This window comes from Equus caballus, chromosome 14 (assembly GCF_041296265.1).
Source record: "Equus caballus isolate H_3958 breed thoroughbred chromosome 14, TB-T2T, whole genome shotgun sequence".
Taxonomy (NCBI): domain Eukaryota; kingdom Metazoa; phylum Chordata; class Mammalia; order Perissodactyla; family Equidae; genus Equus; species Equus caballus.
In genome coordinates, this window is record NC_091697.1 from 60977372 (window position 1) to 61001787 (window position 24416).

Sequence of the window (24416 nt, forward strand, 5' to 3'; positions counted from 1 at the left end):
CCATATCCAGATTTAAGTCCTGGAAGATCCAAGGAGACCAGGTAAAAAGTGTGACTTGTGAGGTGTTATCATACATGCCAAAGGAATTGGAAGATTTTACCAATTCATGTTAACTGAAACCCAGGGTATACACATGGGGATGTTTCCTAATGGTGATTATACTAGGGTGGATGGAATACAATGTATTAGCCTAAATGTTTTTGATATGCGTTGACTAAGTAGAGATTCTGGATTCAAAGTGTTAGTTCATGTAGCTGGGAGTAACTCTTAATAATCTGACTGAAAACTAGACCCAATACCCAGTGGCAATCCTCTCTAAATGAAAGTAAGATGCCAAAACCTCCTTGCTATAATGTAATATGTACAAACTTTTAGGGAGATTGGTTTTAATATTTTAGATGTGCTCACCCACCTGTTAAATGTGTCCTCTAAGAAGGTCCAGAGGACATTCCCTTCACCAAGGAAAATACATTGGTGAAGGCAGTATTGGAATCTTTAGAGATCTTCATAGTGGCTTTTTTCTGAAAACCAGTAATGACATTGAGAAATGCTGCCATTGAACCAGACTTCCTGAATTTAATGAGGATGATGGAAGTCCCTAAGGGCAGGAATGCAAAGGTTGTATTTCACTGCCAGAGACCACATGGCAGTGGTTACCATAAAAGGCAACAGAGTCAAAGGGATAAAGAGAATGGTTTGACCTGCAAAGATTTTTGGTATTGGCTAACTGACCATGGAGTCCATAGGACTGAAATAGACAGGCATTCTACTAAAGTCTTACTTGATTTGTATAAGCATGCAATCTCTTGACTTGGTGAAAATAAGTCTGATTTGAATCACCATACCAGGGCATTGCATTCCCTCGATCAATTTCCATATGAGAGCAGGTTCAGAGACCCAAAATTCTTTGAATGAAGGGGAGGCTAGATCTCTTTGAGGAAGAATCCTGGTACACTGTCCAAAGTTCATACTGTAAATCTATCTTCTAGTCTTCCCTGATGGGAACTGTGTACTGGGGAAAGGAAAATAATTGAAGACTGTTGGTGATTACTGGATTACTGGCTCTAAACTGATACTAATTCCTGATAACCCTAAATTGCCACTGTAGTCCCACAATCAGAGCAAGAACTTATGGAAGTCATATAATTTAATCAAGTGTTGGCTTAAATCTGTCTCATAGTAGACCCAAGAGTCCCTGAACCCACTCCAAAGTTATTTTATGAATTCTGGAAGGCATACTTGGTATAGCAAGACTCAGAAACTGGCAGGACCCCTGCTCCCATTGTTGGTTCCATGACCTGTAGAATGAGGGCTCACGTGGTAGTAATGGTAATGAAACTCCTAGAACTGCCTCTACATAAAATTGGAAACTAAGTCAATATTGCATTCCTTGATGGATTTCTGAATTACTTCCACTGTGAAGGATTTGAAGGATGCAGGAGGTAAATCCACCCTCCCCCCTTTTTTTCCTATTGTCCTGTGCAGAAGACAGCTGGATGTTAGAGAATTACACCGGATTATTACAAGCTTAATCAGATGGAAGGGAAAAACTACATAGGAAGAGGAGATAGTCTCAATTCCATCCCTTGATTCCCGAATCCATGAGTCTAGGTGGAAATATCACGATATATTGGTTGATGAATCAGACTGTATACAACATCTTAGAGGACCTCCAAAATGTTTTCACCAAGCTAATGCCAGGACTGAATATTAAAAAAAAAGTCATTGCATCATTCTGTTAGGCCATCTGTTTCAGGATGATGGGGAACATGGTAATACCAGAGACTTACATGAACATGAGCCCACTGCCACATTTTATTTGCTGTTATGATTCCTGAAGAGAAACACTATCATATGTAATACTGTAACAGTGAAAGAGGCATTTGGTAAGTTCATGGATGGTATTTTGGCAGAAACTTTGCAGGCTAGGAAGGCAAACCTATAGTCAGGGTAAGTGGCTATTTCTGTGAGAACAAATCCCTGCCTGTTTTGTGATAGAAGTGAGCTAATGTAATCATACCACGATGAAACTGCTTTGGCTGGATTGGCAAGGACTTGGAAGAAGCATGATTTGAAAATTGGTGACAAGAGAGTTCTGAGGAAAAGTATGTGGACAGACCTCCTTGAATAACTTATATACTTATATTCCATTTGACTGCTCACCAAAGAGCACTCTCAGGAGAGCAGTCTCCATCATCAGGTGGATGAGATGACAAGTCCTGTGTATGTTGACCAGTTTCTTTCATCAGCCACCTTTGTCTTTGCCCAATGGGCCTGGGAACAAAGAGACAAAGGTGGCAGGAATGGAGATTATGCATGGGTTCAATGACGTAAACCGCCACTCACCAAGGCCAATCTAGCTACAGTGACTGCTGAGGGCTCAACCGAACAGCAGAGGAGCTATTGTTTCCCAATATGGCATCAGTCTACAGGAGAACCAGCCCACCACCTTGACTGCAGTATGATTACATTAGCTCACTTCTATCACAAAACAGGCACGGGTTTGTTCTCACAAAAATAGCCACTTACCCTGACTACAGATTTGCCTTCCCAGTCTGCAGTTTCTGCCAAAATACCATCCATGAACTTATCAAATACCTCATTCACTATTATGGTATTCCACACACTTCTGTTTCTCTTCAGGGAACTGAAAAAACAGCAAATAAAATGTGGCAATGGACTCATGCTCCTGTAAATCTCTGGTATTAAAATGTTCTCCATCACCCTGAAGCAGATGGCCTAACAGAATGATGCAATGTCTTTTCTTCTTTTCTTTTTAATATTCAGTTCTGACACCAGCTGAGTGAAAACATTTTGGAGGTCCTCTAGGATGTTGCATATGGTCTGATTCATTAGCCAACATATGGTGATATTTCTACTTAGATTCATGGATTCAAGAATCAAGGGACGGGGGCTGGCCCTGTGGCCGAGTGGTTAAGTTCACACTCTCTGCTTTGGTGGCCCGGGGTTTCGCCGGTTCAGATTCTGGGCGCTGACATGGCACCACTCGTCAAGCCATGCTGAGGCGGTGTCCCACATGCCACGACTAGAAGGACCCACAACTAAAAATACTCAACTATGTACCAGGGCACTCTGGGGAGAAAAGGGAAAATTAAAAAAAAAATGGAATCAAGGGATGGAATTGAGACTGTCTCCTCTTGCTGTATAATTTTTCCCTCTCTCATTTTCCTACTGTCTTATGTGAGATGTGTTGATATTGGTTAATTTTATATCTCAGCAATTAAAGGATATACATAGTAAGTGACAATCTAGATTGAAAATGTCCCCTGTATTAAAATGAAGGTGAAAAATATTGAGGGAAGTGTCAAGGACCGTGAAGATATTGAGGTTTTACTCTACTTGCAATCTATCAAATTAGCCTGCTACGCTTTCATGGCAGAAGACATAAGACTCCTGGGTTAAAGACAAAGGACTTTGTTACTCACAGCAATAGCAGAAGCCGGAGAATCAGCACGTTCTTGCACCAGTTCCCTGAGCCCCAATTCCCACGGGGTGGCACAAAGAGAGCCAGGTGACACCTGCACGTGCAGTGGGCCGTGTCACAGGAGAGGGACTCCAACTTTAGGGACCCTGAAACTTTTCTAATGAGAAGTAAGCATGTCTCCCCTTTGCTCCAAAGACAGACACTACCTTTATCTTCCAAGGCTGTTCACTATACAAATAGCCCTCAGAACATACTCCCCAACACGAGCAGACAGTGCCAAGACGTGTGGAAATGTGCAAGACCTACGAAGAACTGCCTCCCAACAGGAAGTTTCACATATTTTATTGAAAAATCTAAGACATCATGTGAATCATGTACAATATTTTCTCACAAGAAAACATTTAAGCTGGTTTTTTAACGTTTCACAAAACTGTAAAACTTTTTAACTTTTAAAAGGAAAAAACACAATGAAACTACCACAGCATTATAAGCTTTTTGTTTTTCCTTGTTCTAGGGAAAAGGCTGAAAAATATTTAGTAAATTTTCTCATTATGATTTGTGAGGCTAAGTACTATAGTCTTTTATAAATCTGCTAAAAAGATACAAGGAAATGGGTGGATCGATGCTTTCTTTGTTCAAAATATTTTAAAAAGCTAAAATCTAATGACAACATGTTAAAATAATACACATTTTTGTAGGATGTTACCATTCCTATAACGGTTTCTCTACACTATATCAACAGTGCAATGGTGATTCAGTGTAAATCATTACAGTGTCTCATTGTTACAATACTTGTGTTCAAGTACATGTCCATGAACATGATCAAAGTCCATATTTTGACTTTTCCTTTCCATTATTAAAATAAGGTTATAATTACAGTAGAATTTTTCCTATGGACAGCTCTAAATCTGAACCAAATTCATCATACATTCTCTAAAAACCTGTTCAACACTATGAGGTTTGTTATGTTCACACATCTCCTGCCGATTACAGAAAATGGGCTAAGTATGCATCAGGACACCAAAAAACAAAAATGATTTCTCTCCATATATAACTAAACTATTACGCTAAATTAGTATACATTCTGGATAACTCAATGGTATTGGTGGGGAGAGAGTAGCACCTTAGAGACAGCCCTAACTTAAAAAAAATTTTTTTATAGCCTAATGATCTTGTTTTTTTTTTTTTTTACCCCATTTTTATTTTTATTCTGGAAACTGGATCCAACTTAGATAAAATTATTTATGAAGCCATATAGTATAAATCAAAATGTTTGTATAACCAAAACAAACACCATATTGGATGTCTGGCAGGCAAAAAAATAAATTAATTTGATTAAATTATACGTAATCTGATAATATTTGGTCTGAAAAAACATGCTAGTGTGTGTGTTTATAAATAATGGAATTGCAAAGAGCTGTGAGCCAGCCAGCGTGCTAGAGGTCAACTCTTCTGCTGCAGCTTCTGGGCATAGAAGTCCCTGCACGTCTCACAGCAGCGCTGATACCACCGCATGTCCTGACACAGGTTCTTCTCACGTATCACTCGGCAGTACACAGGCCACTGATCTCCCAGGCACTTGAAAGTCAGAGCAGCTGTGAAGCAGAACACAGGGAACTCAATACATGTAGATATCTTAGGTGTCATGAGTAGAAGCCAATAGCAATCAGTTAAGTGGGAGGATTTTGTATGCTCACTTTGCCTCATTTATATTACCTTCTGGAACTTAAAAGACAAAGAAATAACCCCCCCCCACACACACACATACACACATAATAAAGGAATAAAGTGAATGAATAATGGTCTTACTTGGGAACTTTTTTAGACTTATTAAAGATAGGTTTCCCAAATCCAATGAGTTCTACAGCAAATGGTTGCTTTTTTTTGCTGAGGAAGATTAGCCCTGAGCTAACATCTATGCCAATTTTTCTCCACTTTATATGTGGGTCACTGCCACAGCATGACTGACAAGTGGTGTAGGTCTGCACCCAGGATCTGAACCTGCAAACCCAGGCCTCTGAAGCTTACCCACTACACCTTGGGGCTGGCCCCTGCAAATAGCTTTTAAGGTTCAATTTTATGGCTTTCATTTAAACTTCTCTTGGACTTTTGGTTGAGAAGGTCAAAAAAGAATAATCAATGTGTTCAATATGTCCACCTTTATGGAAATGCAAATTAAGTACTGTCATGGATGAAACTGCAAAGAAATAGCAAAACAAAAACATGCTCACACTTATTTCACATTCCTTGTGTCCTAGATAGCAGACATGTCTAGGTGGAATGTCTGGGCATGGTGATTTCAGGTATCTTTAAAAACAAAGCTGATTACCAAAAGTCATTGAAATTTATAGCAATAAAGTGTTTGAAATTAGAACTTGGTATAGAACATCTGGTCATGTAGATTTGGCCTCTATTTTTCTGAAGGAATAAATTGTTCTGGCCTGTATAATAAAAGTCAGTCCTGCTACAATTCTTTCTTTTGCCACTATTCTAATAGGATTCATTATTTTACTTTTAAAACGCTTAGATCTTCCCATCACTGTGCTTCTGTGTTTGGGGATATACCTTCAAGGACAAATAAACAGAGAAAATGCAGTTTTAATTAAATTCTTCTTTTAATTCATTATTTTCTGCCACATGATACTTCAAGAAGGATTCCAAGTAACTGTTACAGAAAGGAATTATGTTGTTTTTGAATACATGGATTTAATGCATCTGCTCCAGGATTGCTTAACTTTTTGTTTTAACTAGTCTTAATTCTACTTGAACTGATGATTTCTTAGAAATGTTAATTATTTGGCGTGAAAAAAGAGAATTTTTGTATTTCCATGAAGAACTAAACTTTTCCAATTGATTGAGTCTTATGCCTGGAAAGTATCTATGACAATTTAGCTCCTTGCATTTTGGCAATACTATTCTGTATGATTAAATTGTTCCCCTGGAGATTATATGCACAGATTAAAACTGAAGGTGCTAAACATAAATTAATCCAATGACAGCCAGGTAGCAGGGCTGTTAAAAGCCACTGATTGCCACAGAAATAAAGGCTAATTCATTAATAAATATTTGTTATGCAAATGCAAGCTATATCTACTTAAAATACGAACTCTACTTCTTGACGATGGATTAGAGGAATAACAGGAATTGAGAATATATATGAAAGCATTTTATAACATAAAAAACTATATAAATAAACATGTAACTAGTATTTATTTGTAGTTAATATTATATCCTTAAAGATGAAAATAATGGTTCTTCTTGTTTGACGGTGCAGATCCATGTGCCCATTCTTCTTGAAAGCCATTTTTTACTCTATATCTTTCCAAAGGATAATCTGTACCCAGGATCACAAGGAAGGCTATTAACAATGGAGAGATCCAAGGTATAGACACCACAACTTCACCTTTCCATAGACATTACCTTAATTGATAGGTCTGCAATGGTACTGGTAGGACCCCAAATGTGGTTACATTCTTCAACTCTTTATAAAATGACCTTGGGTGGTGTGGCATCCTAGTTCCAGGGTCTGGCTCTGAGTACACAGTTTCAGGAATCAAAGTAGTTTAGTCTTTAGGATTTTTTACCCACCCAACCATTTGGACTAAACTATAGTTAAACAGATCCAATTTAGTCAGAACCAAACTAATCAGTATGGATTTATAACTAAGCTTTAAAATGATATGCAAAATAGAAGAATCCAGGAGCATTTCTGTTTCTCAAAATCATCCCCTTTTTGGTCTGCTTACCCAGCCTGGGTGACGTTATGGTATTTACATTAATCTTCTCGTTGCAGGGCTGAAGGTGGCATGGCCTGTATGCTGCAGGTTTTTCTGAAGAAAAACATTCATTTCCATGTCTTCCTGTAATCTTGTGCATGCACTGGATAACACGGGACTGCATTCCTTTGCCACAGGTAATTGAGCACTAGGAGAGACACAAGGTTTGCTAAAAGTCTTTTTTGCTGTTTTTTTTTCCCCTGGGCTGTGAGCCACCTTCTCTCTATACTTCTTAAAATTGAACATGAGCCACAACATCCAGAGTTGGTGCAAAACATGAGTCAGAAATGTTGATGCTCATAACTTGGACACAGTACTGTTCAGAATCTCTGGCTGATCTAAGGCACAGCTTTAGGCAATGAAGGATGCAGGCGAGTAAAGATGGATAAAGAAAGTTGAAGTCTGACTTGGAGAGAATGAGAATGAATGATACCAATATTGCGCTTGGGCAGACAGTTTTTAAAGTTCTAATATCTAGTTTGCAACAAATAACTGATTCATGATTCTTTACTATGCTCACATATGCTGAACCGTGGAGCTAAATCCTTGTTACAGTCTTTCAACCTACTCATCTACTCCATTTGCTCTGGCCTGGAAATGTTTATCAACAATACCAATATTGCTTATCAACCTGATGTGTTACTGAAATAACTGCTATTTCTTGGCAGAGTACAGGACATCCAATATGGTACTAATAAAAATATTTGATAATCTGGATTTTTCTAATAAAATACCCTTTTAATGGATTCCTTGTATTTCAGCTGAATGTAGTTTGTCTTCATTTGTAAGCTATTTTGCAAAGAAGAACATATCCGATGTACAATGGTCTTTTATTAGAGAAGTCTCTTGGGTCCACGTACATTATTAGATTTAATTTGTTACACAAATCAGTTGATGCTTATTTGACCAAGAAAATACAATTATTTTATGGTATCAAAATTACACGTGAGAGAGGGAATGTGCTTGTGTTTCTGAAAATCATGATTTATTTGCTAGTTATATTATTTTCTATACAGTAAATATTTAGCCATATTTGGCTAAATAGTTCTAAATAATTTAGAATTATTTAAAGAGATGATCTTCATCTATTCTAATTGAAAACTGGTAAATATTTTCTGATTGTCACTTTTTAGATATGCAGGCATAAGGTTTGTAATTTTTTTCCCCTTTGTATTTTACCAAGTCATTGTTATGATCGCAGTCTCTTTGCTGTCAATTCTTCCTTTACTATGATCATGGCTCCCAGCTCTTATTTTATTTGCACAAGAAGCATTCTACACAAACCCTTGTCACCTCAAGTCACTGTTTGCTTTGTCCCCAATCTTCCAATCTGTCCCATATATTAACACTGAATATGTATTCTTTCAAAATTGCTTTACATATATAATCTCCTTACACAAAAATCTTTGGTTATGGAGTTCCCCATTGCCTACAAGATAAAGCTCGGTATTCCAGAATCTCCAGGCTGGCAACGATCTACCCCCTCAACCTTAATTTCCACCTCTCTGCTTTAGGAATCATTTGCTGTATTATAGACTAATCATATTTGTGCAATTTCTATTCCCACATCTACAATTGTGCTCACAGTATTATTCTTTTCCAAATGCCTTGCCTTTTTTCAGATCACAACCTCAAATCTGCTCCCTCCATGAAGCATCCCACAAGTATCCCAACTACTTATGCATATTTATGCAACATTTATGGTTTAAAACCATATATCCATATAACTGAGGCTCCCCCTTAGAATCACTTGGAGAAAATTTCTTTTAATTATAGATTGTAACACCTAGAATTTCTAAGTCAATAAACTCAGATGGCGTCTGGGAATATGCATTTAAAAAAATATCTAGGTGACTCTGTTGCATAGTGTAAGTTTATAAACTACGGGTCAACAGTATGTGTCCTGTATTTAACATAGGCTGATCTGTATTGTTTCTTATCTTTGATTAATATCTTTTAATGCATCTAGTTTGTCTCTTCAGGTAGATGGTAAATCTCCTGAAATTAGGCTCATTGTCATGTCACCTTCGGTAATAAAATCTACATGTCATGTACGAAAATAGCTTACTAAGAATAATGGACTTTTATGTGTATGCCATTAATGTGAATCTACAGAAAATTGATCTTTCTAGATTTTATTCTGTAAGTATTTCTGCATAATACCCTCTTTGTATCTGATGAATTCTTAGCTTTCTGCAAATAGCAGGTTAAAGAACAAGTGGGATGTTACATCCCTTTAAATCTGATTTTTTTCATGTTAATTTCCACAGACTGTGAATGTTTCCAGTTCAGTTTAAGCTTTATTATAACTTACAATTATTATAGGAGGAGTAACTGTTTGACATGGGCTTTCTCCCTTGAAAGCATCTTAATCCCGTTCTAAAGAATGGACGTAACTATATAAATAAAGACATCATACTTCTTATAAAAATAGTTTCAGGAAAATTCAAAATAGTTAAACTAAAAACTTTTAAGGGGTTAAGTTAATACAGAAAAATATCATTCTAGTATCTACTCCTAAAATTCCCATAGATCTTGAGAGTAATCACAATACTTGAGAAATCAAAAGAATAATAGAAGTTGTATAAGAGATGAACTCATTCTGATACAATAGAGAAGGTTCTCAATCATATGTCAAGGAACACCATGATCAGTCACAGACCCAAAACTTTTTCTTTTTTCTTTTTGGTGAGGAAGATTGGCCCTGAGGTAACATCTGTTGCCAATCTTCCTCATTTTTTTTCTCCCCAAAGCCCCAGCACATAGTTGTATATCCTAGCTGTAAGTCATTCTAGTTCTTCTATGTGCGATGCTGCCAAAGCACGGCTTAATGAGCGGTGTGTAGTTTCGTGCCCAGAATCTGAACCGGCGAATGCTGGGCCTCTGAAGTGGAGCACGTGAACTTAACCACTACACCACCAGGCCGGCCCCCCAATACTTTTGATTAATCATATCAACTCCAAAGAACATGAGCAAACCAAAGTAACACATCATTTTTCAGGATTATAAAAAAATGAAAGAAAGTAACGATAGAACACATAATTTTAGCAGATAGTGGCTGAAGAACGCCTTTCAAAAAAAATTGAAAAACTTAAGAGAAAAAGGTGTTAGTTGCATTCCTCATGCAAGTTAAGTTTGGTAACTATTTAGGAATAGCCAGAAAATAAAAATAGTATCCAGGAAATAATGGTAGTTCTGTAATTCACTTAACTAAAACAGTATGATTTCTGCCTCTGAAATCAATAGAATAAGCTTTATTATAAAATTAATCTCATAGCCTTAGAATCAAATTTTCATTAGAATACTTTAATAATAAAATATCAAGCTCTTACTAGTAATTATTTTCTTTATAAAATATATTTTGTTAAAAACTTTGTTACAAGTGTGTGAAAAATCAAGAGAGATTTGAAATGGAATAATTCTAAACTAGTTCTTACTTTATTATAGAAGACACTAAGAAATAATTGGATATTTTCTCAAGTCATGTCACTATGATTAAAGACAGATGACAGACTTTAAAAGAAAAAGCCAAAACAGTTCTGGCCTTGAAATGAGGAGACCTGGGCTCTAATATTGTCTCTAGCAACTAATGTACCTGGGACTTTTCTCCTTTTTGTTAAGAGCAGGGCATTGTTGTAAATCATAGCTGCACTTGTAGATGTAAATTACCACAAAAGTAAAAATTCCCAATAACTTACTATTAAAAGTTACAGAGTGGTCTGGTAATTTTTAAGTGGTGAAACTACATAACAGTAAAGACTCTAATATCATTAGCTAATCATTCACTGTGCCACCCAACAATGATACAGTGGAAGTTTTGTTAAACGAACACTCAAAATCATAGTTTGTTTGAAAGTCTCAGAATAATCATTTATAGCTTTTTCAAATATTTATTGATTACCCACTATGTTCAGGATCTTGCGTAGAAAATAAAAACAGCAGAAATTATTAATACTATGGAGCTGGTACCTTATTCAATAAACTTTATTAAAAAATGATATAAAATAGGTGGAGTTAGAAACAGATTACTAGACATTACAGAAGCTGGGCAATTTCATCTACTTTTAGCCAACTGTTTAATATTTTAAATAATCAGTTGCATTACAGAACCATGGTTTGCTGTTTAGGATCAAAGGAAACCAATAATACTACTTCTGAAATCTTTACATCATATAATGCTAACAGTAGTCAGAACTTATTTAGTATTTATTATATGCCAGGTACTGTGTTAGAGGTTACATTTATTTTAATATCTTACATGAAGTGCATGAGTACTATTGATACTGGCCCTGATATCAGTTTCCTTACATTAAACCCAGCATATATGGGGTTGAAACCAAAACACTCATTTCCTGCTTACTTCCTGGCTTCCTGGCTCCAGGATCCACTATCCTCCATGGAGACAGACTCAGCCAAGGACAACCCCCTGGATTCGTTATCTCCTCTCCTCCTGCCCGCCAAGGAGCTACAGGCTGGTGGGAAAGCTGCTGGCCAGCAATGTCATGGGCTCCCTCCTCTCTGCAAGTAGTCTCAAGGCCAAACACAGGCCTGTGGGAAAGCGCCAACCAGCAAAGCCATATGCTCTCCTCCCCTACCTAAAACGCCAAATAAAAACCCTTCCTTTTAGCTTTTCAGGGAGTTTGGGATTTCAGCATTACCTGCCCTTTCTTCTTGCTCAGTGCTGTGCAGTAATACAATTCCTACTTTCTTCCACCACACCCAGTGTCAGAGATTGGCTTGCTGCGCAGTGGGTGAGTGAACTCACGTCGGGTTTGATATCACTATTACTATCCCTTTTACACAGATGAGAAAATAGAGTCTGAAACTGCCCAAAGGGTTACAGCTAAGAAGTGGTAGAAATGGAATTTGAACCCACACGTCCTGAAATCAGAGATTGGCCACTTAAGCTTTACTTGATACTAGAAGATTATTAATACTCCTCTTTATGCTAACAGTCAGAAGTCTTTCCTTTTCCTCTCCTGCCAAATTAACCTCTAATCCTCATATCTTACTCTTAACCTGAACATTAATGAAATTAGAAGGGCTTTTTTGTTTTGTTTTTTATAACTCAGGTTTTGTGGTATGAGATAAACTCTTTTGCCATAAGGACAATTCACATGCATGATTTATCTTCAGATAGGGTGATCATATAATTTATCATCCAAACCAGGACACTTGTGAAAGAAGTTGCTGATAATAACTATTCCTAGATGACAGGCATACACTGGGACAGTCCTGGGTAATCTGGGACATAGAGAGACCCTACCTATAGACAACTAACTGACAGATCTATGTACCAGATGATAAACACAAATGAATGGACACATGAAATACCTATTATATTCCAGGCGTTATCTAATATGCTTTTACACAGAATGTCTTGGTTAATCTTCCTCATAACCCTAATAACTTCACAGATGGAAAGAGTGAGGCTCATAGAGATTATTTCCTTCATTCATTCAACAAACATTTACCAAAAGTCTACAATGTGCCAAACATTGTTCTGGATACTGGGACGTGACAGTACACAAAATAGACAAAAGCAGATGTCCTCAGTAAGTTTACATTCTAATGAGGGAGGCAAGAAAGTAACACATTGTATGTTAGACATTGAAAGGCACTAAGGAGAAAACTAAAGCTGGGAAGGAGGACTGGGAAAGTTTGGAGGGGACAATTTGCAGTTCAAATGTGATTATCAAGGAAGGACTCATGGAGAAGGTGACAAAGACGTGCTTCGTAAGGAGAGACGGACCTCAAATTCAAGTCTTTTGATTTCAAATGTGATGTTCTTTCTGTGTTTCTACAGATCTTGGATCAATTTCAATGGCTTTCTCTTTCTCCCTCCCTCCTTCCCTCCTTTCTTCCCTCCATCCTTCCTTCCTCCCTCCCTCTTCCCACCCCTCCCTCCTTCCTCCTCCCCTCTCTCCTTCCTTCCTTCCCGCCTTCCTTCCTTCTCTCAGTCATTTTTCTAATACATTTTAAATCGTCCTCTTCACACATGTACCAAGTAAATTTAAAATATATTTGAAACAAGGCAGCACAAAAGACTTCCACTAAAGGCCAAAATGCTAAAATGTCAACAACAATTTGCCAGCAACTGGTAAAGAAACTCAGCATGTACCATATAACTTGTCACTGATATTTCTTTTACAAGGAAAATTTCCTGACTAGAGTATTTTAAAAAGAGAGACTTGTATTGTCTGACAAATATTTTGTTCCCCAAACAGTTTAATATTGCCCTGAAGGATCGTTAAAAACAAAGCACCTCATGAATCAATTCCACGAACTAGAAGCCTTTAATTCTGAACAGGAAACACAATCTTGATGTCCCAGGTTTATGACAGTAGAAAGAAACAGTAATCTTTAGAACAAACTTACACAGCTTAGAAAACCACTCACATGGTTTTGGAGTTAACCAGTTTTTCTGACCGAGATAACAAGGCAAATGGAAAATTGATGTTGGTATTCCCTCTGCCCCACCAAAAAATGAGCCCTGAAGTCTCTGAAAATGAAATTTGTTTTATTGACTTAGTGATATTCATCAGTTCAATCTATCTGAGAAAATTATGACCTTCTTTACACTTGGGTACACGTAGTAATATCTTTAGATAATATCATCATAGATTTCTCTTATAGTGTAATAAATCCTTTCTTGCCCTGGGATAGTAGTGACAATTTCTAAGGCTGTATTAAATTATGCCTACACTGTAGCTTGCATGTCAAACTAAATATGATAAAGGAAATTTTCTCAATAATTCAAACAGTTTGGACTATTAAAATGATTAGAGAAATAGTTTAGTAAATGAGAACCATGAATACAAATGTGAGTAAATAAACAAGAAGAGGCTTTATCTTCTTTTAAAATGAGATCATATTATAGAATCTTATAACCATTTCCATTACCTAAAACTTTATTTTCTTTCTGCCATTCTTATGCTAGGTAATAAGAGCTAACTGACTTTATTTTACCTAGGAAATTTCATCTAAATAAACTAACTGAAAGGAAAATATGTGGGGAAGCATAAGCAATGTCGAAGTTGGTGGACGTGTACAGTAGACATTTACTTAACTCAGATGTCTATATTCTTCTAAAAATGGCCAAGGATGATCTGGTGATAAATATAGATGTGAAATCTTGGCAAGTTTTATTTACTAAGGTAGATGATAGCCCTGAAGTAGGCAGAGTTTGCCAGGGCTGGTAAAGGCAGGTAGAGATGCCAGAACGATTTAGCAAATTTATGGATTGGCCTAAATGCAAACAAATGAGGAGAAACAGAAAAAATCTGGGGAAAAAAACACTCTCAAAAAATTCTTAACAAACTCCTAACTGTGGTATTTATCATAGAAGCAAAGCAATGAAATGAACTCTGAATAGCTGTGAAGTCTATCTCATGGACAAGCCAAAGTGTGGAATCCTTTCTTCCACCACAAAAGATGGATGAGTGGTGAGGCACTGGGCAAAAAAGTAAATTGCAGGAAGAAACTGACCACGTTAATTTCACTCCTGTCATAGTATTATTTATCAGATTAATAAACAGTGTTGCTAAGATCTTGGTTTAATACTTTGAAAAATATGTAAACACCTTATAGAAGGTGTTCAAGGAAAGACTGTTTATCTTGAGACATTTTATTGATGTTATAATTTCAGTATGTTCCAGGGCAGTGAGTGTGTGCTGACAAATAACTGTGACCTGATGAAATTATTTAAATTTTCAAGTCTAATATGATGCATTGATGACAATTAGGTCTTAATTAGCACAATGGCTATGAAGAAACTTTTGATGGATCAAATAATTTATGAGTGTACTGTTTCCAAATTTTCATTATTTTACATAGAAATATTATTTTTAAGACATATTTGAATATGTTTATGAAGAATCTGCATCTTTCAAAAATAGTCTACATGTGTTGTTCCACAAAGTTGGAATGAACATCGCTATGCTCAGAGATATCAATCCACTAAATACTAGTGAATGATAGTAAACACGCTCTGTAATATACTGACACGAGTATAACATGTTTAATGCAAAGAAAAACAGCTACATAGGCACCAATAAATAGCCATCTACAAATTTATAAAGTGTCCAAATAAGGGAAGAGAACAGTCATCAGGATTTTAGGAGGTTCTCAAGGCTTGTCCATGGTACCATTTGGATCTACTTTTGTAAAGCATGAAATTATCTTTCTGTCATTGAAAATTCATGAATCAAGTAAGAATTTCCATAATGGCTCATGGTATAATCTGCCTAGTATCATGTCTCTGTCAAATTCACCAAAGAACATTGTTGTCTTCTATCCAAGAAGTAACCTGTGTTTCTGGACAACTTAGTTTCACTTAAGAACCCTTTAGAAATGAGATGTCCGTAAATATCTACTAACTACTCTCCTCTTTAGAGAGGAGACACTTATTCTTTCCACTGATGTGATTATTGTAGTACTTCTGTGCTCTCTGGGTTCTGAGATCAAGTAGATCTATTCTGCACATGTGATTTTGAACATGGAGCTAAAAAAGACTTCCACATCTAGTCTTAGGTATTGGGATTCTATGGTAAAATGCTAAACTTTAAAATTATTGGTTAAATGTTAGTTTTCACCTTTTCTTTCAGGACTTGAGAATAGTCACATAGACATTGTTTGGGTGTTTGTTAGTTATTTGTGACTCTGAATATTTAGATAACTTACATTTGGGAACCAATTGAGACATTACGGTATAAGTAAATTTGTAGACGTAGGTTAAATAATCAACTAGTTTCCCAGTGAGTTTATGGAACCATTAATCTGTGTGTGTTAAACTGTAAAACTCTTCAAGGTGTAAGTCCAGTAAAATGTCCTCTGGAACAATACCCCAAAGAGGCAGAAAACTCAATAGCAAAAAGACTACTATAAGGTCTTTATTTAGAGTTTAGTTGGATAACAAACATAACTAAACTAACACTGGTGTGCTTTTGAATTCCTTAAAAAATTTTTTTTCAGTATATTTAGGGGTTAAAAATAATAATTCTCACACTTGGCCAGCACAGAGATTACCCGAGATTCCTTCCTTCTAGACTGTGCCAAAGATATATATTTTGGAGAGAATGTGTATTCTCCAGGCCAACAGCTAAGGAAGGCTCTGTAATGCTTTACTCATTTCCAGCTGGCCTTTGTAAGAAATAGGAATTCCTAAATTAAGAGAAAATTGTCACTGGCAAACAGAGTTCAAATTTTTTTTTTAACCAATATAATAGACAATCTCACAGAACCTGATATAATCTGTAATGACAAGTGCCAATCTATAACAAGGTTAACAGCATTGACTTGGATAATTTGTCTTTGGGAATAAATGGATTATTCCAAAGTGGTTTAACAAGAGTGAAGTAGCATTCACAGTGGAGAGTGGATCTCATAAGGAAACTAAATGATGACTTCTACTGGAAATTATTAGCGCAGCATTCCTATTCATTTATGTATATGTTTGGCAGTTCCATCTTTCAACTTTTTAATAAAGTGAGTGTGAAACAAGCATACTAAGGAACAAAAGTTAGGTTTGTTTTTTAAGATTTGCTATTTATTTTGGTCAGTGTTTCAGCGGCTTTTCAAAGTAGTTCATCTGCCTTATTTAACACATGTGTATTTGGAATTGAATCTATTCCTAGAGGTCAGACATTTGAGGATTTTTTTGCATATGTGTTTAATTAATTCATCGTTTGGTTCTACAGTTTAAACTATTTTTGTCTCTTTAATGAAAATGTTCGCATATAGTTATAGCAAATCAGGGAAATGTGTGTGGCAAAATCAAGCAGATTGCTTATGAATGATTAGCAGAGAATCGAATATGTTATGAAAAGACCATCAAAATTACCCCCAAAATCATTTTTTATATCAAAGTACATATTGATCACCACACTGATGGAAGAAAAAAAAGATGTTTTGCATTAAGAAGCAATTCATAAACCCAAAGCGTTGGGCACATTTGCAACTCTGCCAGTTCTCAGCCTATGAATCACAGGGTGTTACAAAGAGGGAAAAAAAGACTATCCAGACATTTCTATTTTATCATTATCATTCCAGTGAAACATCTCCTCCCAAAGAGAAGTGTTTGGAGTGACAGTGACTGAATTTCCTTTTCAAATAAAATACTTTCCAGATCTAGTTTAACAATTCTGTGTCAAAAATGGATCAGATCCTTCTGTGGCCATGTTAGAGAAGTGTGTATTTTTTGTTTTGTTTTAATAAATAAAGTCTTGATTTAAAATAGCACAGAGAGCATTATATAGCTACCTTTAACTTATTCCAACTTGAAATGAACTATCTGCCAGTTCACACAGAAAATTCTTAAGTGTGCCTTTCTTCCATCCACTACTTTTCTTCTAGGTTAGATAGTTGCTTTCTAACCTGATGGCAGGTATTCCAGCCACAAGGATGCAAGAGAATGCAAAGGAAGCCTGCCAGCTTCCTTGAAGTTCAACGTCAAGCACCTTTTAGGCTTTAATAGTATGTTATTCAAATAAGAGTGGATTTACTTCTTCAAAGAAAAACATTTTTAAGGAGTTTGATTTACCATACAGGAAAATGGCAAGGGATTCATATGTTTACATAAAATTATACTAGTTAGTTTAATTTTCCTGGGGAAAAATAAGCTAGTTACTAATTCTTTTGTAGTAAAATATATGAAACATTGTAGTTGTCATAGAACAGAATCAGAAAAATGAAATGGATCAGAAGAAAAGAAATATAATGCTCAGATGTATCACACATGTTTTTTGCTCACTTGATGAAAAATGTTAGCAGTCATTTATTCAGTAAATGTCACTACATGTCGTGCAATGTTCTGGTCACTCAGATTTGTGGGAAGGGTAAAAGGATTAAGATATTCTTAATGAAACAGCAACCAAATAAGACAACAAGTAATTAATTGAGGAAAAGTAATCTACTTAATAAGTACAAACAAATTCTGTCATTTATTGGGGAAGCCCTTTGAAAAATTAGGCACTTGAGCTGGTCCCGGAAGGACCTGGATAGTTGGAAGAAACACATTCTAGGTGAAGAGAACTGTGTAAACAAAGACATGGAGTTTGTTGCAGTACATGCTGCTCAGGCCTGAGCTTAGTGGAGATACTGAATTAATGAGAACGAGGAGACAATTCTCAATAGGTAGGTTAGGACCAGAATATTGAAAGCTTGAATGCCAGAATGACTGTCTGGCGCTGAGAGTACAGCCAATGGCAAGTCTCTAGAAGTGTTTGGACTTCTAGAGTATAGGATAGAGTGATGAGGTCATCCCTGTGAATGGATGGATCTGAAATAGAAGAAGAAATAGGGGTAAGGAGGTACATTAGAAATCCTTACTCTACTCCTGATGAGAAAATAAAGACTGCAGTATTACACTGGGAGTAAAGAGTAAGTGAGGCAAAACCCTTCTTGTGCATAGAAGAAGTGTCCAGGAGAGCTTCTAGCCTGGGTAGATGGGGAGGTGACATTGACATTTTTTAAGAAAAAGGAAACTGGGAGTGGGATATGGTTTGAGGAAATAAAATGAGGAATTTTGTTTTAAACATACAAAAATTGAGGAACTACTGGAATGCCAATAGCACAGTCCTAGGGCAGCTGATGTTTGAGTTGAGAATAAAAATAGAGGCCCCCTCAACTCCCTCTAACTCAGTCCCTATCTCACTGAACATTCTTAAAAATATGTTCTTCCCTTGTTTCCCATCATTTCCTCCTGCTCCTTTGCATAGCCCTTTCTCAATCTCCTTTGCTGGCAGCTGCTTCTCTCACCTGCCTTTAAAGGTGGGAGTTTCTTAAGGCTGCATCTTTTCTACTCTGGCGACACTCCCTCTTCAGGCACACTGACACTTTAAAAGTTTAAACACCATCTAAATGTTGACGATTCCAAAATTTCTATTTTCATCTCATTCTTCTCCTCTACCTACTAGACACCAGTAATTAAGCCTTTTATGGGCACATGAACATAGTCAAAAATAGAATTCATAGTCTTTCCCTTTCAACTTGATTCTTCCTAGGGTTTCCCATCTCATGTCACAGAACCACCAACCATACAAGTTGTTCAGACCAGGAAGCTAACCTGGGAGTCCTTCTTAACAACTCGCTCTTTCTCACCTCCCCCACAGATAATCAACCCAGTTCTGTTCATTTTAACCTCCTAACAATTTCTCAAAGCCAACCACTTCTTCCCATCTCTACTGACACTACAATATGAACGGTCAGCATTTGTTTAGTTACTATGTATCCAACTACGCTAAGAACTTTCCATGAATTATTTCATTTGGGTTCATTAACTTATCTGAATAGAAGATTCAGAATTCAAACTCCAGGCTGTCTGACTCCATATATGGAGCTATCTTACCTCCCATAGTCCCAAATCCTCTCCTTTCCTCAGAAATTCTAAATTCTAAATTCTTTCAGCATTTCTCTATATCCACGACATGAATCATTTTTGATAATGCACCCTGAAAAAAATGTAAGTATTAAGAAAGTATGAGTTTTCTTTTAATTTCAGGCAGAAACTGTTAACCAGTTTATAAAATTAAAGAAATATACGGATGTGGTAGAATTATAAGCCCTTTCCTCCAATGTAATTCAAATAAACTGTTCTTTGCATGTATGTGCAGAAAATTTTTAATTCATATAAAAAGAGTATATGCAAATAACTTTAGTTCACACTATAGCCCTCTTGTGCATAATATTTACTTACTTAACAGTAGGTCTTGGAGAAATTTTCTCATCAGTTTTTTTAAATCTACGAATATATCTTTAAAAATTATAGTATTCCATTGTTTGAATATAGTATCATGATTTATGTAACTAGTTAATGAATATATGGTTGTTTCCAAACTTTTGGTGTTCCAAATTTTTGTTGTTTTGTTGTTCATGCAATAAGCATCTTCATAAATAGAGTTAGCAAATTATGTGAGAATGTCTGTATGGAAAATCTCTGGCAATGGAGTTGCTGAGTCAAAGAATGTGTGCATTTCAAAATGAGATATTTTTTTCCCCGTCAAATTGGTAAAATAAACAAGACAACAACAGGTTGATAACATTCAATCTTAGATGTAGTATGGGGAAACAGATATGTGGAAGCAATTGGGCAGAACTGAGTAGGATCTGCTCCCTGTATATGGAGCTTTCCGGATGACCCACAGTATCCCTCAACCCACTTCTCTCACATTGCCTTTCTGAGTCCTGAAGTTGTGTGTGTGTGTGTGTGTGTGTGTGTGTGTGTGCGTGTGTGAGTGTATATTTCTAACCATGTTTGTTAGTTTTATTTATTTTACTATATGGACTCACAGATATTCTGTATATGGTGTATAACGTTACAGATTTACATTTTTCTCATCCATTCTGCTATTTGTGTCGTGTCTCCTAAGGCAGATCCTTCATTTTAAGTAGCTCCTAATACTTTTCCTTGGACTACGCACATCATCGACACTGGATTGTTACTTTTACTTGCATAGTTAAAGCACGCTGAAATTCAGAAAGACCTATAGTTGCTTTGGCCCATTTCACAGATGTGGGGATTGAGGCCTAAGGAACTGCTCCTTTGCATACAAGATCGATGCTGGCTGTGCACCCTGGCTGTGAGGCTCCTGGATTGCCACCCTAGTGAGCCTGAAGCAGAGCCAGGGACCTGTTTGCTAAAACGATCTCCCCCTTCATTACATGGTGCATCCAAAGACTCCAAATGATACCTTTCTAACTGGCTGATCATTTGCATATTTTTCTTACATCTTAAACAAGACTTTCTCTGGTTGTTCTGCTGATCTGCTTGTGTCCATCTCTGGATATCCTGTGGTATTTGATGAACATATACTTCACTGTATTTAAGTAGAAAACATTCAGTGCTAAAACTACTCACTTTAATTTTATGACATTCTCATTAAATTTCATTATATTTTTTTTACGGGAACCCCCACCTATTGATGTTCAGTGTCCCCAAAATGAGCTTTGGCATGCTCCATGCTCCATCCCCTATAAAGAATAGCAAGAGTAATGTTTAATTCAATCACATTTGCATTGAATTACTTTCAGGTATGACTTAGAAGGTGAAATTATATATATTCTTGTATGCAGCATAAGAGCACTGATTGTATTATTTTAAAAGCCTAGTGATTTTTTTCAAGGATCTATTAACAAGACAGTATTATTAAGCCCTGTGGATTAAAAAAAAATATATACTTCTCTTGCATTTTACAACCTACGGGAAGTTAAACACATGTTCTTATCTCTGCATTATACATGTCTACGCATATGTAATATGTACATTATACGTACATACACACATATAAACCCCCATATGCATACACACACCTATACAGACAGAGACAGACACTACTTCACTCTCTTTAAATTATAAATTTTCTCTAAATAGAAGATATATACACATAGTATGTGTGCCTCATTCTTTTTTCTTTTGAGGAAGATTAGCCCTGAGCTAACATCCACCACCAATTCTCTTCTTTTTGCTGAGGAAGATTGGCCCTGAGCTAACATCCATGCCCATCTTCCTCTATTTTACATGTGGGACATCTACCACAGCATGGCTTGATGAGCAGTGTGTAGGTCCAATCCCAGGATCTGAACAAGTGAATCCTGGGCCGCAGATGTGGAGCATTCAAACCTAACCACTACACACCACTGGGCCAGCGCACCTCACTCTTTTTAAGCTAATATACTTTTGTTACATTCAATCATACCAGCCAAATGCATCTGACTACTTTGAGTAATTCAAACATTTTGGAAATTCAATGTTTTAATCTGTCTGGGGGCAATAGATAACAATCTCAGGAGACCTTAAAAATGATAGCAATGCAAAAAATGTTGCATTCTCTGGCAGTGCAAAGAGGCAGAGGGAAAACAACTGGATAATCAATTTGGGGATTTTGTGCATGGTTTAGAAGACAGCTGTCATCTCCAGATAGAATGGTGAGCAGAAAGTTGTGCAAATGCTCAATGGATGTATCTAAACAACATAATAGAAAGTCCTTCTTGAGAAAAAGGATTATATTTATCATTGAGTAATTTCTTTAGTACGAACAGCTTAGCACTCAGAGACAAGTGTGTTTTCAAAGTAGATGTTCCTGTATTGCAAAAGATCTTTTCTTTAGGAAATCTTGGGAGAGGTTTCCTCAATGTCCAAATGTTTTAAACTGAGCCCACCACCTTTGGTTTCTTTAATTCATTGACTGATCCAACAATGATAGAGTTCAGTGTGATAGATTCATATTTCTTTATGGGATAGCTGCTCAACTTTTCCTGTTTTAGGAAATTATTTATAATTATAAAAATGATAAGCAGTTATCTTTTCCAAATATCAATAGATGTGTAGATATAATTAGAAAATAATTTTGAATAGAAATGCTAATTCATTTCAAGAATAGTTTTCCAGATTACAGATAATTTCAATTTGGTTTCAATCTACAAATTTTCTCTAGTTCAAAAATGTTTACAAAACCAGTCTTTGAAATTTGAATAATCTAATGTAAGCTTTCCCAAAGTGTATTACACTAAATAACAAACTAGCTACACACTCTGCAAAAGTGATCTTTGGTAAAAGGAAGAAGAAAAGAGAAATACTAAATACTGTCATCTCTCTTTGAGATTTACCAAGTACAGAAAAATGTTAACGGATCGAAAAATTCTTACAGCAAAGAGTATTTGTTTATCTTTGTTTAACCCTAGAATTTCTCATACATGGAGACAACATCCCAAGGAATGAGTTTTCCACGGAATATAATTTCAGGAATGCAAGTCTCAAGAATTCATAAATAAATATGAATTTAGTCTTATAAAAATAATGACATTCAGGTCTTTGGTAAATACTCATTTTGCTAATATATCTACTTGACAATATATTTTCTCGATTATAGCAGTTCTCATTTTATCCATTCCTTTTATTCTCTAGTTTCAGCTGATACTCAACATTTTTTATTTTTACATTCTACTAGGGAATTTAATTTTTTTATTTTCTCTTGTTGCTAATTATTTCTTTAAATTTAAAGTGGAAAGCCTTCTAACAATTTATTGAGCTTCCTTCTACCAACCCCTAGAGCCCACTTAAATTAATTGTATTAAAACAAACAAGCTATACATATTCTCATTTGGATTCTGAGATCTCCTCCACGTTGATTTTAATGGGGGTAGAGTATATGCCAGCATTGAGTCAGTCCAGACATGCAGGAATCCATAGGCTTAAGGTCTTAGCCAGGCCATGGGACAACAAGAAATTCCTCCTTTGGGATTTCTGGATCTGTTCTTTTTATCCCTTTGACTTAATGCAAAAACACTGATCAGTGAAGATGCATGATTAAAAACATGGTGTTATCTAGTCATTTAGTTTAGGATATTCTTGATTGCATTGATCAAGATTTGTTTCTTTAAGTTTCCTTCAATGATTCCCTGAGTTTTCCTTGTGGAAAGAAATGTCCTCCGTGATTACTCATAATTTTAGTGTTTTAGATTCCTCTTCTATTCAACTGAATAGAATTGAGGTTTCCTATTGTGGGATAAGTTAAAGATGACTAATTATACTGCAAGCTTTATATTTACCACTTCTAAACAAAGATATACCATACTATCAGTGTAATTAAATCATCCAAAATGACTTACTGTGCTTCCAGTATGATTTTGAATTATATCATCACAAAAAGACTCATAATCTCTTGTCCAAAAATATATTAATCGTGTCATAATTTGATATGTGGCCAAAACTATTAATTCGCCAGAATTTTAAAGGATTAAAATTCAAATTGTAGAGTATGAATTAAATCTAAAGAAAAGCCAAGAATAATTATGTGCAATTCCAAGGTGTTTTGTTTGTCATTCAAATTCACTTGAATAAGTATAAACCACTTGTTAATACTGCACAGAAAAGTTAACTCCATAAAAGCTTCACGAAGGACCAAATTCTGTGTGACTAGTAGATAAAAGAATACTTTTTTATTTGCTTCTCTACTGGCTTCCAATAATGAAAACAAGAAGTTGTAGAAGTTCAAATAAAGGCAGAAAGGTCAAAATCACACAAAAAATATGGCAATTCATTAAACATAAGGGCCTATGTTATTTTTCAAGTCAGCATTCTATACTTAGGACAGCTTAAATGAGTAAATACAGATTTATATTACTAGGAAATACATAGGTTGTGTTCTGTTCTCCCAAGAAAGACCCTAAGGCCATATCTATATCAGAGAGTGAGTCAG

General features: G+C 36.0%; 1 protein-coding gene across 2 annotated transcripts in view; it reads right to left on the bottom strand.

The window, feature by feature from the left end:
• Positions 1-3771: 3771 nt before the first annotated feature.
• Positions 3772-24416, bottom strand: part of ADAMTS19 (ADAM metallopeptidase with thrombospondin type 1 motif 19) — a 236414-nt gene continuing 215769 nt past the window's right edge. For both annotated transcript variants that reach the window (XM_070234436.1, XM_023617756.2), the window contains 2 exons: positions 7192-7369; positions 3772-5040 (listed from right to left, as the gene is read on the bottom strand). In XM_070234436.1, the coding sequence (XP_070090537.1) occupies positions 4889-5040; positions 7192-7369 (330 nt within the window). In that variant the 3' untranslated portion in view covers positions 3772-4888. The remainder of the gene's footprint in view (positions 5041-7191; positions 7370-24416) is intronic.